Source organism: Neolamprologus multifasciatus, chromosome 16 (genome assembly GCF_963576455.1).
Source record: "Neolamprologus multifasciatus chromosome 16, fNeoMul1.2, whole genome shotgun sequence".
NCBI classification, from domain to species: domain Eukaryota; kingdom Metazoa; phylum Chordata; class Actinopteri; order Cichliformes; family Cichlidae; genus Neolamprologus; species Neolamprologus multifasciatus.
Genome location: NC_140454.1, coordinates 1005528 through 1021691, shown reverse-complemented (window position 1 = coordinate 1021691; position 16164 = coordinate 1005528). Strand labels below are relative to the sequence as shown.

Sequence of the window (16164 nt, the reverse complement as noted above, 5' to 3'; positions counted from 1 at the left end):
GTGGATCACACCATTTGTAACCCTTTTGAGACATATTTACTCCATACATGCTAGAGGCTCTACACTGAGTGCACTCCTACCTTTCTTGACTCCTCCTGGTGCTTGGACTGGCCCCTTGGATTCATCTAATATAAAAACATAGTTCAAAAAGTTGTAACTTAATGTGGAGGAGACACAAGCAAAGATGTGACTCACGTGCAGAGCAAAGAAGTTCACTGTGCTATCATTTAGATGAAGAGCAGCAGAAAAGAAACACCGTGAGTAAACACGAAGAATAAAATGAAGTTAGGCTGAGTACAAGGACACAGTAGCTTATGTTGAGTTCAAGATCAATAAATTCATCACCGACAGACACAAACAGGCTTTACTTTGGCCAAGGCTCCTATCCTCCAACATAAGAAAGACCCATAGCAACACCAGTACACATACACAGTGGAGGATAAATAAAATTGCTGTTATCAAACAAGAAGTTTAAAAAAAGAAACTGGAACAGACTAAACTCAGTCCTCTACCTGTTCCAGGTGATATCTTTTTCGTTACTGGTTTTTCCTCCTCTGCAATCATCTTAGTTGGTTCTTCAGCCGTCTTAACGGGCTTTGTCGCGACCACTTTAAGTATAAAAAAGACAGAATTGATGTATAATCGCCAAAGCACGTAACATTTCTAAAAGCTGGAATCACTGTCTGAATACCTGGCTTTTCTTCTGGTGGAGTGATTGGCTTTTTCAACTTGGCAGTATCAGTGACTTCAGGCTTTTTGGCAGCTTCTTGATCTTTAACAGCAGCTTGTGGTTTGCTCTCTTAAAGTAAAAAGTATACAGGGATTTCAGCAACAGTGCTCTATCTAATCTACATCGTCCTACAAAAAGAGGACCAGAAGTTCACGTTGCATCTTTCTCTAAACACCTTGTTTTTGTCTATTTTGTTTCAAGACACAAAGATTTATATCTGCGTAAGAGTGGCACTCTTTTCTGAATGCCTTAATAAACCCTCCACAGAAACACAGAAAGAGGTTTAAAGAAGTGGCTGGGTACCTTTTGGTGGAGCAGCTGGCTTTACCAGTGATTCTTTGATTTCTGGCACCAACTCCTTCTCCTTTACAACAACTTGAAAATGAAATCACAAAAAAATTAGCGCCACGAAGACCGATGTGGGAAGCATGAGACCATTTAAAGACTAAAACCACGTGACACGGCACAGAAAGCTGGATGACTGAGTCTCAACTCCATATGACAGCTGGACATTTGACCTCACTGTCCAAAACTATTGATAAAGAAATATTCACAACAAATACAGAACTAGAAGTAACTGAAACAGCATTCAGTAGAAACCTTTTGTGATTTAACTGTAGTGATAAGAAAGCAAACAGCATGACGAGCAGTTTGTGCCCAGATGAAATGGCTAATATGATGAAGACGAGGAGTTATGAAGTCTTTTAAGAATCAAAACAATGACTGGCTCTCATATCAAGAGTGCTTCTTTTTTCCTCGATACCTCTGGAAATTTCCTGAAGGAAGAGTTTCTTTTCTCTCTTCTATTTCCAGTGTCAAATCCATTTGTCTGTGATGGAGTGAACCATTCGAGCTTCTTTCTGGTGATGGCTTGAAGTTCTTGAGGAGACATGCGTCTAGCGTGCGGGACTTCCTGCTTACATAAACTGTAGCGTCACCAGTTAGCTTGGTGTTATCATAACTATACATCACATCTCCTGTGATGTGTTCGCTTCTTTCTGTTAGCTTTATTAGCATTTTGATCTTTGTTCAGGGCTCTTTTATCTTCTTCACGTCTGTTTTAGCTGACATACTTTTTCTTTCAGTGATTCCATTTTCACATATTTTTCAGGCCTGTCATCTGCTACATGTGATTGCTAAGATAACAGGTAACTTTTGCTTTGCTTTCAGTGTCGTCTTCACTTTGTTCCTCGTCACTATCTTTGACTGAATTTCTCCTATTATTACCTTTGATGTATCATTTTCACCAAATTTCTGCTCTTCATCTTCTGTAGATTTGCCTTTCATATAAATCTCACTTTTCATCTGGGAAAATATATTTTAGTAGAGGCTCTAATAAAAACTCTTGCTCCTCTGCAGTTAATTGTTTTGCAGATCCATTGCAGGGATCATTGAACTCTTTCTTTCCGTTTGTTGCTGCTTTGTATTAATGGTAATAAAATTGTCTTTTCACGTTCAGTTTAGACCAGTGTTGCCAACTCCTCAGTAAGGAAAATCGCTATTGGCTGTCCTAAAAGTCGTTAAATGACGTCATCGCCTAATTTGCATAATTGGTCATGCTAATATAATTGTAACCTACGTTGTTGGAGAGAGAAATAACATCGTGGAAGAGACATAAAGTGAGTAAAAAACGTCCTAAATGCATTTAGAGTTTATTTAGAATTACGAATTTAGCAATTATTGTTTTTTTTAATGTCACAATTCCAACCCTGCTCCTTTATCCGGGCTTGGACCGGCAAAAGTGACCTGAAATAGGCACTCTGGTGGAGTTACTTTGTGTGTGTGTTTATAAGTAGTTTTAAACCTGATCCACAAAACAGCATAACAGTAAAAGAAGAACTGACTGCGTTACAGTCAGTGCGGGAGCAGCGGCTTCGCTCATGCGCGATTCATTTGCAGTTTGGACGCACAGGTGTGAATATCACCTGCCCTGATAGCAGCTGGGGGAGGACTATCCTCAGCCCGTGAGCGCTTTAACACGGGTGAGTTGCTCACGGCAGCACCGCTGCTTGTTGAGAGTAAGAGCGATACGCGCTTTCACGTCAAAAAATCGTCATAAATAAGTCTCCAATAACACCAGAAAAAGTCGCCAGATTTGTCGCTAGTCGCTTTTTAGAAAAAAACGTGCTAAATATAGCGACAAAGTTGCTAAGTTGGCAACACTGGTTTAGACTGGATGTCTTTGCTGTCCTCGGTCTTTCAAAGAATCTGGTTTCTTTGAAGATGTATTGAACTTCACTCTTTGACTTCGTCTTCCATTAAAGGCCTTAACACGAGGTTTCTCTCAGTGTGTTTCTTCGTTGAACTGGTCTTCTTCAAGTTTGATTCCTCTAACTCTGTCCTGTTTTTCAGGGGCCTCCATTGAAAATATAGAAAAAATATCTTCTGTTGTTTCAGCTTATTGAGATTTTGCAGATGTTTCACTAATTCCAGCCTGTAACGTTGTCTCTCCTTGGTCATATGATCTTTTCTGCAGACTTTTTATTAACTGACAATTTTCTTGTATTTTTCACCTTTTCCTTAGTTTTAAGAATAACTTAAGGTCCTGTGTCTTGAAACCATTAGTAACAGAAATGTTACCATGACTTTCATTTTATCACCCTGACACTTTAAAATCTCCTCTTGCCCTACAGAAACAATATTCTTGCCTACAGTGTCGTCGTTATCTTTGTGGTTTATTCGATGTTGTTTCCTCTTCTCTTCTCTGTAGAAGATGTTTTCTCTCATTGACATTGAGAAATTTAAATGGTGTGAAGTGTAGTGGTGCAAAGAGATCAGAGAACAAAATACAGACACAAACATTTGTAGTTAAGTAAGACAGACGCTGCTGTAAAAAGGAATATCAGGAGCTGAAAAAAGACTTTACCTCTCTCTAGTCTTTCTGTTTTAGCTGCAACTTGTGTTTCAGGTGACAAAGCATCAGGAGCCGCAGTGAGAATCGTTTCTGTTTCTTTAAAAAAAGAATCAGTTCTTATTCAAAGGAAGGCACGAGTAGATTTTAGTAGAATAACAGAGGGCAGGAAAAAAGATTTTAAGAGGAATGAAAAAGACCAACTATGAACATGTGACATGAAGAGTTTACAGAGGTTGGACTCAGTCTGAACACACACCAGAACAAACATGGAGTCAATGACACAGGTAAAGATTAACGATGCGATAAGAACGGTACGTTTGGTACCTCTGGAAGACTTTTTTGAAGGAATCCTTTTCTCGTCTGGCTTTAATGGCACTGAAGGAAGTGTCTGAAGAGGATCCTCGGATAAAGAGTCTTTTGTTTCCTTTGTCTTGTATTTGACTTCAGTTTTTGCAGAAACAGATTCAAATTCCAGCCCCTGTTTGATCATTTTTGTCATGTCAGTATCTGTTACTGAGGGTTTTACAGCAACAGTCTCTGTTTCTGCATAAAACATTTCCTTAGATTTCACCTTTTTCTCCTTTTTCTTTTCAAATTCTTTGTGTGCACTTTGCTCACGTTCAGGGGTTTTAGGAATGACAAGTGCTTCCTCTTTTCTCTTTTCTTCCATTTTCACCGCAGTGGGAACGATTGTTGCTTCTTTACCTTTAACTGTGTCTTCCCTCAGTGCACTTGTCATCTCTGAAACTTCACTGCTGTGTTTTTCACGTGGAGCCACTGATACGTCACGATCGACTTCAGCTAAAGCCTTTGTTTCAGCTTCCAGGTTTTCAGTCAGTTTTCTTGCTTCTGTGGTGATCACAACCGAGGAAGGTTTGGTTTCATCTGCCTTTGTCACCACCCTGACATCTTTCAGTGTTTCCTTCTCTTTGAATGAAGTAGGCTCCTCTGGTTTTTCTTTGGTGCGTCTCTCTTTGCTTTCTGTTTCAGTGCTCTTCGCTCTCTTTTTAGGTTCAAAGCTGGCTTCGTGTATGGCGCTAGCTTTTTTGTCTTGTTGGTGGCTAACTGATGCACTGTCTTTCCTTTCATCTGTAATTTCTTTGCTTGGTGACTCAACTGCCTTGACAAAATACTCTGTTTTGTCTTTTGAAGGTTTATCTTGTAGTATTGTGAGCTTCGATTCAGAGTCCTGGGCTAAAACTACAGCTTCGGGTTTTTTCGGGCTGATTCTTTGTTTAGCCACGCTGCTTTCCTTCCTCTTTGAAGTAGCGTTAGCAGATAGCTCACCTCTCACTTCAGACCTGCTATCTTGTTGGCTCTGTGTTTCTGTTGTACTTAAGACATCTGTTTCTACCAATACCACCACTGCCCTGTCCAGTGGAGCCACATCTTCATACCAGACTTCAGCTAAAGCCTTTGTTTCAGCTTCCAGGTTTTCAGTCACTTTTCTTGCTTCTGTGGTGATCACAACCGAGGAAGGTTTGGTTTCCACCCCGACATCTTTCACTGTTTCCTTGTCTTTGAATGAAGTAGGCTCCTCTGGTTTTTCTTTGGTGCGTCTCTCTTTGCTTTCTGTTTCAGTGCTCTTTGCTCTCTTTTTAGGTTCAAAGCTGGTTTCGTGTATGGCGCTAGCTTTTTTGTCTTGTTGGTGGCTAACTGATGCACCATCTTTCCTTTCATCTGTAATTTCTTTGCTTGGTGACTCAACTGCCTTGACAAAATACTCTGTTTTGTCTTTTGAAGGTTTATCTTGTAGTATTGTGAGCTTCGATTCAGAGTCCTGGGCTAAAACTACAGCTTCGGGTTTTTTCGGGCTGATTCTTTGTTTAGCCACGCTGCTTTCCTTCCTCTTTGAAGTAGCAGATAGCTCACCTCTCACTTCAGACCTGCTATCTTGTTGGCTCTGTGTTTCTGTTCTACTTAAGACATCTGTTTCTACCAATACCACCACTGCCCTGTCCAGTGGAGCCACATCTTCATACCAGACTTCAGCATGTTCTTCTACTACTTGTTCACGCTCCCAGACAGCTTCTGTAAAAGGTTCTGTCACATAATACATTTCCTGTATCTCCTGAGCTCCTTTCCTTTCCCATTGTTCTTCTTCAGTCTTCTCAAAACTTGCAGCTGTGAGATGTTTTAAGAGGTGTAGAAGAAGAGGCGTCATGTGGCGGCGCCAAGATTTGACAGCAAAACACAAAGACAATCATCAGTGTTAGGAGACAACACAGAAATGAAGAACCACATGCTTTAGGTGACACTTGTTTCAAGCATTAAAGAATGAGATGTGTTTAAGATCCACGTAGTACCTTTTTTAGTAGCATAAATTTTTATATCCTGTTCAACCTCTGTGTGCAGAATCCTCTCAATCTTCTTAGCTTCGGTTTCTTTTAAGCAATGAATCAAAATTGATTCCAAGATGGTGTGTGGTGAAGAAAACGATTTGGAAAGAGAAAAATGTAGACAGTCAACAAACACGTGTCAAATAACACAAACAAGCCAAGAGATGGAAGACGTTGACAAAACCTTTGGAGAAGTGGCAACAGTTCAGTCTGAACTCACACATTTAGTCAGCTGGAATTTCTTACCACCAATATTTGATGACACATCGATAGATTTACTTATTCTCCACTGAGGCCAAATGAATTCAGCTCTGATAGCATTTTGTTATCTTGTTGCATTAAAGACGGAAATGTAACAAAGAAAAAATCATTTTCTTAGTGATAATTAAGAACAATAAAGAGATTTTTTTTTACGTGATCAAATGTTTTCAACATTAAACACTCAAATAAAAGAGCATCGTTTCATAACATTTAAGTGATTGTTGAGATTCTGGCTTCAGATCAAATCTTGGCAGCCTTCATGCTCAAACATGCATGACGAAGATACAAAGAAAGACAAAAACAGCTGAAGTCTGCTGTACCTTTAGGAAGAATTTCTTCTACCTCTTGTTTAGGCTTGGCCTTAGATACAATATCAGGTATTTTATCAGGGGCCTTTACGTGAACTGTTTTCTCTACGGAGATCTTCTCTGTTTGCTTCTTTGAAATGAGCTCAACTTTGATTTCCTCAGTGCTTACAGATGTCTGCTTCTCAGTAACCAAAGCTTCTTCAACCACCTTCTGAGGAGCCTTTACAGGCTTCCTCTTAGGAAGAGCCTCCTCTGGGACTTTTTCCTCACGTGGTTTTTCTGGTACTTTCTCAGGTAATTTTTCTGGCTCCAGCTTTGGAATTTCCTTCACGCCTTTCTCGGGTTTCGGCACTTTCTCCAAGCGTCTCTCGGGTACTGATTCAGATATTTTCTCAGGAAGCCTCACAGGTTCAGGCTCCAACACAGCAACCTCATGAAACACCTTCTGATAGCTTTTTTCAGGTACAGCTTTAGGTTCGAGCTTCAAAGCTTTAAGAGGGTGTGACACAAGAACATGCAAAAGACATGACAATAAAGAACACAAATGTGCTTTCACACAAGAAACAAGTAGTTCATGAAGTCATTTAGACCCCAAAGGGTCACTCTGTGGAGAATAATATATGACTATAATTTCTTTTAGAGGTCAATTAGTGTGATGGCCTAAATGTTTACCTTCATATCTTGCAGCAGAAACGTGTTAAAGAGGAAATCTCATAGAGTAAAGACATTGAAAGGCACCTCTAAATGTACATTTTGGATATAAAATGAATAATGAAATGTATCATCATGGCATTTCTTTCCTTAAAGAGACTCAAAAGACAGTGAATAAAGTCTGCCCCTGTATTAACGAAACTTCATATGTGAAATAGAAATGTACCTTTCTCTTTCTTTGTTGGTTCTTCCTTTGGTGGAACGACAGCAGGCTCTGCTTTCTTGGCTGCTTTTGGAAGCTCAGTTATTTTTTCCTCCACAGGAACTTTAAAGAGTATTATTGGCATATATTAAAAGTCTTTTAGCAAATTCAAGTTGAAGAGTTTCATTAGAGAACAATGAAACACTCTATCGAGTGCAGGACACGAACAATCACAACATGCAGCAACAAAATGAGAGAGGTTAGCCATTAGAAAATAATATGCCACAGAACCTAAAGAGTTTAGGGTTAGTATGAGAGTTTTGGTTTTGGTTAGAAGTTTCTGGATGACTGAATTAGCTTCAGGTACCTTTAACTGCCACAGGTTTCTTCTGTGGCACTTGTTCCTCAAACTTTTCTGGTTGTGCAAGTGAAGGTTGGGGTGGTTGGATTGGAGATGAAACCTCCTTCTTTGCTGGTTCTTCTGATGCTTCAAAATAAAATTCCGTTTACTATCATTATTATTATTATAGTTAGGTAAATATGCAGTCGGCAGATATCAACATCAAAATGTACTCACAGATAAATCCCTGACAAGAATCTGTGGTACTCAAAGGTTAATACGAGATTTGTTCGCACTACCATCAAAAACACTAATGTGAAGAAGTGAGTTAAAGTTGGACAGTGGAGTTAAGAAGATTAAAGAAAAAACACCACATTAAGAAAAACTCCACAGCCGTGTTACCTTTTTTTGTAGGTTCCTTTGGTGCAGGAGTTGGTTCTGGTTTGGTCGCTGGGGCTTCTGGTTTGGTTGCTGGGGGTTCCGGTTTGGTTGCTGGGGGTTCTGGTTTGGTCGCTGGGGGTTCCGGTTTTGGCACCGCCGGCTTTGGTGCTGTTATTTCTGCTTCTGATTTTTTCACCACAGGTTCAGGCTTGGGAACCACTGCAGGTTGTTTTGGTTCTGGTTTTGTTAGAGAAGGCTCGGGTTTACGAGCTTCTGGTTTAGGTTTGTCTGGTTCTAGCCTGGTTTCAGCTGGCTTGCGCCTGGTCTTTGATGGATCTGGTTTTGCAGCTTCTTCAGGGACTAGCAACATTTAGATTTGTTTAGATAAACAAAGACAAAGACTTCGCTTCCACTCTTGAAGCTAAATGAACAGTTTGAAGATTAAAGACAGAAGCATACACAGTAGACTACAAACTCAACACGAACATCCAAACAAAACAGGAAATACCTTTGGATGGTGGCGTCACCACTTTCTTTACTGGTACTGGTTTAGTTTCAGGCTCCTGCGCAGGGATTTGTTCAGGTTTAACCTTGGGTTCTGCTTTGGGTGTAGGCACTGGCTTTGCTTCTGGTTCTGCTTTGGGTTTGGGCTTGGGCTCAGCTTCAGGCCTAGCTTTAGGGGCCGCTACTTTGGAGTCTGCTGGCACCTGAGGCTTGGGTTCATCTTTAAATGGGTAAAAACATTATTTGTTAGGATTAAGCATGACATATAAAACAGATAAAGGTTTCAATGAAGCCAGACTGACTCAGCGTGGTGGGAAACTGTATAGTGTTGATAAGACACCAAAGAAACATTAAACAACATGAAGTACCTTTCTTTGGCACTCCAGGCTTCTCAGTAGGTGCAGGTGGGGAAGCAGTCGGCCTTTTGACTTCCTCTGTTTCTTTTAAGGAAATATTCAAACATATAATAATCAAATGAGACAACAGATTGTCATTAGCAAAGATGTTCTAAAGAAATTTGTAGGAATCGCTACCTCTGGGAACAGGAACATCCTTTTCTGGGACTGAAACCACAGGAATCTTTTCCTCCACTTGCTTTCTGGCTTCAGGCTCTTCAAATGTGCAGTTAAATTAAGTGAAGGTCGAACAACATTAAAGAGGTTTAGGAAGTAAAAGATCAAACAAACACAAAGTATAGTTGAGATAACAGTAAAAACAAAAGAAGCTAGAAATGTAATTAATAAGCATTTACATGTCAACATCAACAGTTTGTCAGTACCTCTCTGTGGTGATGCTGGTGTTGGCTTCTCTTTAGGCCTTTCCTCAACTTTGGGAAATGAAAAAAAACAAGAAGAGAAGAAGAGAAGAAGAAGAGAAGTGCAGCAGAATACACGGCGCCATTTTAAAAACTGAGAACGCCACTACAGTAGATAATATAATAAAAGAACAAAAAGACACAGTTGTAGGATGAGGGAAAGCAGAATATGCTCGGCTCTGCTGTACCTTTTGTTGGGATTTCCTCTCTCATTTGAACTTGTTTGGTCTCCATTGTCTCCTCAATGGCAACTCTTACAACTGCTGGAAAAACACACGCACAAAGGAACACATCAAAACATAAACATTCTTAAGTCTTCATAAGTCAAACACGGTATCCAACACTTTTAATTTATTTTTTTTCTTTTAAGCTCAGAATTTCTAGATAAGCTTTTCAAGCATTTGGACATAAGTCGGTGCAATCTAAAGCATTTGGTCATTAGTGTGTGGTGTGTTTTAGACGGGACAAGCGAGGTCAAAAGATCAGTGCAAACCTAAACTGTGCAAAGCACTCTGATAGGAGCCAGAATGATAATGCAGAACAATGTATTTGTGATAAGAAACTAAAAGATTCAGAAGGTCAACAGTAAGCAAAAACAGATCATCAGATATTAGGCTGTTACTGAACCAAAAGTGGTCATTAAAAAAACAAGCACACAAACAGAGGCTGATAGTGAAACGAGGGATAAAAAAGAGAGATGTATGCAAACACAAATATATAAGATGAGAAAAAAAATACATTTAAAAAAAGACAAATGTCAAGATAGACATGAGTAATGTGGCTCAAACGCACACAGGTGAGCATGATGAGCACATCATACAAAACTGCTGGCCAGTCAAAGGCCTCAAGCCCGGGCCAATCAATAGCCTAATAACTGTACAGTCTGATGTTAAAGAAAAAAGAGATAAAGCTGCACATCTTTGAGATGGCAGGACAAAAATCGACATTTTATTTGTCCTCGTTTAAAAACAGAAGTTGAACTTCTTAAAATCTTCAAACTGGAACGACTTTTTTAAAACGCTCTATTCTTAGTGATCCATTACACACCAAACACCATTTACATGCAAAAGCTAATACAAATGTGTGTGGAGAGGGCTTTGTCTACCCATATATACTTGTTGTTGTTCAGCTGGTGGAGATAGAACTCTAACTAACTCTTACTAAGCCCAGCCACAATACAAAAAGTGTAAAAACAAGAGTGCAAAATCTAGTATTTTTACTGTGCTTAAACCTAACGGAACAGAACTGAACACAACGTATTTTATGTAATAAATCTCATCCCTAAAACCAGACTCACACACTTTTAATGTTAAATGGCAAAACACAAGTAAAAGTTAGTGAGTGTGGCATCAAGATGGAAAACTGGATTAAAGTTACAAAGTGACAACAAAACACATTCAGAACATTGGGCACAAAGAAAGAAGAACAGATACAAATAAACAGGAAAAAAGACAAAACGCAGGAGCATAAAAACAAATAGTAAATACCTTCAATCTCTTCTTCATAATGATAGAATTCATAAGACTCTTTAAAAGACAAAAAACATTTTTATTCCATTTCATTGTTAAATTCAGGTAAACATTGTCTTAATTCTAAGTGGGCCACAAAACTACTATGAAATGTCTATAACAGAAACTTTTCTGTAAATTCCCTGATGTGATAAATGGAACAAAGTGAGCTTCTTATGATGCCTTACCTTGAATTGCAACTGACGTAGGCACTTCAGGCCTCTGAACAGAGGAATCTGGCATATCTACAGAGTATGGTACCAAAAGTTTTGTTTTGGTTAAGCGGTTAACTATTGGTTAACTATTAAAAACAAAACAAAACAAAACCATTGTGTGAGTAGAAGTGTAGGACATTTTGTAAAAACCTCTTGCTTGGTAGCATTTGCCAGTTACAAGATAAAAAGTATAGATAGGCACATTTCAACCATAACATCAATTAAGTACAACCAGCTAGCATAGTCCTGTAGTAACACAGGCTAGTGGGTACCATACCTAACCACCTAACTTGAAACTAGAAACTCCATATCCGGCCCTTTAGGCCTGGACCTTAAGTTCAACATCTTAACAGCTTCCCAAAAATAAGCTCGTTGGTTTCACTTTTATAAAACATAGATAATAGTGTTATAGATAATGGAAAAATGCATCTGGTCCTAGAAGGTCTTAAATTTGGTCAAATACAACCTCACATGAACAACAATATACATTGTGTCGTTACATATTTAACAAACACTGAGCAAAAAGGCAGACGCAGTATGACTACTGCCTTTATATGAATAAAGCATGTAAGTACCAGAAAGTTGCTGCTGGTCACATTCAATAGATTAAATGACGATCGACACAAGTGTGTCTACAACTGTAAAAGCAGAAGTGTTAGCAGTTTGCTAATCTGACGCATTCAGGCGGAATTGGAAAGCAAGTGGAAAATTCCAGGAGTGGACATCAAATTCCCCTCGAGGACAAACGACAAATGGCAATGACATCCACCCACTGATCCATCCATGCCCAGACAAGCCCAGAGCCTCCTTAGCCACCACCTCCAGCTCTTTGGGTGGGTGACTGAGGTGTCTTAAAGATTGCCAATTTGTCCTTGGTCTTCCCCAAGGTCTCCTTCCTGTGGTAAATGCCCAGAAGACCTAATATAGCAACCAGGAGGTATCCTCCTCACATGCCTGAGCCACCTCACCTGGTTCCTGTGTGCAGAACTTGCCGAGCAGAGCTGCTCTTTTGAGTCCCTCACCCTGTCTCTAAAGAAGGGCCGAGCTACCCTTTGAAGAAAGCTCATTACCGTCATTCGTTATTTAAGTCATTACTCAGAACTGCAATAGGTGAGGGCAGTAACGTAAATTACTAGTCAACACCTTACGCTCTCAATTCACCACAACAAATTGGTAATGACTCCTAATCACTGCTGCCACGCCACTCGTCTCTCGGTTACTGTAGGAACAAGACCCTGAGACAGACCCTTTTCTACTCGGGACAGGAACTCATAGTTTTCCAGATAACAAAAACCTGTAGGTTGTAATTCTCATTCCCACATCTTCAGACTCTCCTGTAAAACAGCTCAGTGCAGGCTAGAAACGACCATGTGATGAAGCCAAGAGAATCTCATCATGCAGAGAAACATAGATGAGTCCCTGAGGCCACTAAAGTCAAAATTTGCCTCTTAGCTATGTCCAACAGCCAGTGGGGACAGGTCTGACTCATTACTGACAATACGGACCTTATGTTATGGTCCCTGTGTCTCGCCAGCTGACTCCGTGTCAGGGGACACGGCGGAGTCCCGCCCTGGACCCACGCACCTGCACTTGTCATCACACCTGCTGCCGATTCCAGTGGATTAAAGCACTACTTAAGATGGCGGACCTGTGCTAGTCTTCTCTGGATCGTTGAGCTATCGGCATCATCCCTGAACCCGTTTGTGACTGTGTTTGGACGAGTGAGCTTGAGGAGCGGCGAAAGAGAGGTGTTGGACTTTCTGGAGAGAGAGACGAGCATTTTTGACTCATCCCCTCTGTCCCTGTGGACCCTGGAGCCCCGGACCCCTTTTCCCCTGGCACTCTGTATATATATTCACCTGGTGTTTCCTTCACTGTAAATAAACGCACTGTTTTCTTGCCCAAGAAATCCCTGGTCTGCGCCTGAGTCCGTTTAAGGAACCATCTCTCTAGTCTTCTAATCTAGAGGCATCACCCCACAGTGCCATGCAAAGTTGCAGAAGTGTGTCAATCAGTATAGTCCCACAACATCCAAAGCCTTAAGTAACAAGGTAAATCTCCACCCTGGGGGTCTTACCACTTATCCCAGTAAACTCACCTCTAGTGATTGCAAATCATCCACCTCATCCCCAGACTCTGCTTCCTCTATGAGGAGTATTTGTGACGCCACAGGCTAACCAAGTCCTCTAGGAGTCCCTCTAACAGCTCTCTTTAGCTCCAGTGTCCACCATCTGCTATGCTTGCCCCAATGGCTCAATGCCCTCAGTCTCAGAATGTATTCAAAGTTATGCCAGAAGTGGAAATTGACCAGGGCTTCGGCTAGATGCTCCCAATGCACCTTCCCCATATATCTGGGCGTGCATGGCCAGCATCACCAACCTGCGACCTAGCGTGTCCTGGTGTCACCTCCACCTAGGAACACCCTTATACTTGAACATATGTTCGTTATGGACACACTGTGATTATCATAGAAGTCCAATAACAGAACACTACTTTAGATTGGGCAGCTTTTTCCTCCTAGTCAAACCACACCCGGTCTACCAAACCAAAGCCAAACACATCACATCAGAAGCCGTGATCATTGTTTGGTGCTAACAGGACTTGGGCACCTGGCAGCCATGTGAGTTTAACATAAACTCCATGATTAATGGTGGCTCAAATGAACACAGGCATTGCACACAGATATTGTCAAATGTAAAGCCATTTGGCTGAAATTGGGTCATGCAACAGGAGATTCATAGTGTGGGCTTATTTTTTCACACATTGGTCCTAAATTTTGCCTTAAATCTTTTAAATACATTATGATGTAATATGTCATGTGATGCTATTCCTCTGAGGTTGCATTTGCCTAGTTTTAGAACCTGGTAAGAGTCCGATCATTTTTGATTGTGTCTGAATTCGTAAAAACCTACAGTGGTGAACTAGAGTGGTGGACTGTGTCCATATCTGACTGTGATAAAGAGGGGCAGAAAGAGGTTTTCCAAAGATGTTCCTGAATGATTAAAGTCATCGAGGGTCTTGAAAATAAAATACCTACCAATGGGGACCATTGCTAATTCGATTTCTGTAAAAAAAGAAAAATAAAATATAGAATAAACAGAGTGTTAAACACTTTAATAAAAGGTGAGCAGAAGCATAAAAAGTGTTGCCTGACTCAGAACTGTACCTTTGCCAGACAAATAAAGCTCAGCTGTGCTCTTAGCCTCTCCCCTGGGTTCCAACCTCACAATTACTGAGTACACGCCTATAAGGAATTAGTAATGAAGATCTTTTACACTCAGGTCTCAACAAACAACGAGGAAAAAAAATCTACAGGACTTTGTGACGAGCCTTTGTAGCTTGATGGCACACTACACACCTTCGTCTTCAACGGTCACGTTTTGAATGACCATGAAATGTCTTCGGCCCTCGCTTCTGAAGTTGTACTTAGGGCTCTCTTTCAGTTCCCAGGTGTCTTTGTACCATGAAACAATGGCATTGTCAAAGGACACTTCACACTCAAAGGTGGCTGACTGTCGCTCATTGACTTCGATGTTGTGGATGCGTTTGGTGAAATGAATTTGTTCAGCTAAAAAAAAGATAAAGACGGGAATGGGTAAATGGCATCACAATTGGGAGTGTATGACAATAGCTGAATGGTAATTTTTCATCAAAATATCATCTAGATGGTTAAAAATGATCATTTATGGGACAGTTATCAAAATGCATGTAAAAATACAACAAATGGGATAATGGGGCATGTTTTTGGAACACGGTCATGAAGAAAGTTAAGAGGAAAAAAGAGGGCAATCTTCAAATTGCCAACATTATTTTAAGAGTTTGGTAATGGAAGTTAAAAGAGGTTAGTAACTGGGAACTACGTAAAACACGTCTATAAGTTTGCAGGATGGTTTCCAGGTACAAACCTTCCACCCAGAGGTCTGCTGAAGACTCCAGCTGTTGGTACTTGCAGGTGTATCTTCCTTGGTCTTCAGGCTTCAGGTCTCTGATCAGTAGCTTCTGAACCTTGTGTTTCACCTCAGATGTGTACCTGTCCTTCATTTCTAACTGCTTTCCATTTTTAAACCACTGAGCCTCTACATTAGGGATGGACATCTGACAAGACATAGTACATGACTGGCCTTCCTTACCCATTGTGTCCTGTAGATGTTTCTCAACCTCCACCTCTAAAAGACAAAACACATAAAAACAAAAATCAAGTCGAAACAAAATAGTTTATTTAAGATAATCTAGTTTTTACTGTAAGGAGGCTTTGTTTTCAATCAGCCAAGACGACAGAACATTTACAACCACTTAAAAGCTAAAGCCTCTAAGCTAAACTAGACAACTACCGAGGTGAAACGCTAATTACCCTTTATCAAACGACAGATATTTTTTAACAGAAAAAGCTGTCAGTACTGACCCATGACACTGAGCTTGGCACTGGATATGTGGGGCCCGCACACCACCCTGTAGTTGCCCTGGTCAGATGACTGGCAGTTCTTGATCCTGAGCAGATGGCGGTCGCCGCTGATGGTGATATTGTACTTGTCGCTAGTATCAAGTTTCTGTGTGCCTTTGTACCAGGACAGCGTGATCTCTAGGTAGTTGATCTTGATCTCACACTCGAACACTGCTTCTTCATTAATGAAGACAGATTGATTGGAAATGTCCTTCACCACAGTGACAGGCTGCAATAATGACAAAGAGCATTATGAAGTACATGCCAGACATAAACAGTATTTCATCCTTGTGATTATTTCTATTAACTGTACACTGCAGTAAAAGAAAGATTCTCTGATGGCTCAACAGCTTTTTCTAATAATATTTATGTGCACAACATATGTTAAGGACCAAAGAAAATAAACCGGGTCTATGGCTACAACGTAATTGATCACTGGCAATGTTGACCCTGTAACTTAAAGAAGTCCAGACGCTTTTCTTTGCAAGCTCCTTTGACTATGATGACCTGGATGACTGAGAACCTTCACAGACATATTGACCCTGTACCAACATTAGTTTTGTTAATTCAGCAAAAAAGACCATTGCAACGATTTCAGAATAAAGTTGGACTGATA

The 16164-nt window shown here is 40.4% G+C and overlaps 1 protein-coding gene across 42 annotated transcripts in view; it reads right to left on the bottom strand.

Annotated features, from left to right (window-relative positions):
- Nucleotides 1–16164, bottom strand: part of ttn.2 (titin, tandem duplicate 2) — a 253336-nt gene that overhangs the window by 145895 nt on the left and 91277 nt on the right. For 11 of the 42 annotated variants that reach the window (XM_085135090.1, XM_085135096.1, XM_085135111.1 and 8 more), the window contains 23 exons: nucleotides 15510–15777; nucleotides 15013–15273; nucleotides 14466–14675; nucleotides 14274–14351; nucleotides 14145–14171; nucleotides 11081–11137; nucleotides 10872–10910; nucleotides 9573–9647; nucleotides 9349–9396; nucleotides 9104–9181; nucleotides 8939–9010; nucleotides 8575–8790; nucleotides 8088–8426; nucleotides 7713–7832; nucleotides 7370–7468; nucleotides 6505–6981; nucleotides 5891–5968; nucleotides 3900–5708; nucleotides 3597–3674; nucleotides 1034–1105; nucleotides 692–799; nucleotides 513–608; nucleotides 81–125 (listed from right to left, as the gene is read on the bottom strand). In XM_085135090.1, the coding sequence (XP_084991216.1) occupies nucleotides 81–125; nucleotides 513–608; nucleotides 692–799; nucleotides 1034–1105; nucleotides 3597–3674; nucleotides 3900–5708; nucleotides 5891–5968; nucleotides 6505–6981; nucleotides 7370–7468; nucleotides 7713–7832; nucleotides 8088–8426; nucleotides 8575–8790; nucleotides 8939–9010; nucleotides 9104–9181; nucleotides 9349–9396; nucleotides 9573–9647; nucleotides 10872–10910; nucleotides 11081–11137; nucleotides 14145–14171; nucleotides 14274–14351; nucleotides 14466–14675; nucleotides 15013–15273; nucleotides 15510–15777 (4750 nt within the window). Of the gene's footprint in view, nucleotides 1–80; nucleotides 126–512; nucleotides 609–691; nucleotides 800–1033; nucleotides 1106–3596; nucleotides 3681–3899; nucleotides 5709–5877; nucleotides 5969–6504; nucleotides 6982–7369; nucleotides 7469–7712; nucleotides 7833–8087; nucleotides 8427–8574; nucleotides 8791–8938; nucleotides 9011–9103; nucleotides 9182–9348; nucleotides 9397–9572; nucleotides 9648–10871; nucleotides 10911–11080; nucleotides 11138–14144; nucleotides 14172–14273; nucleotides 14352–14465; nucleotides 14676–15012; nucleotides 15274–15509; nucleotides 15778–16164 lie in introns of all 42 variants that reach the window. The other 31 variants (XM_085135120.1, XM_085135128.1, XM_085135129.1 and 28 more) reach the window with 26 other exon arrangements.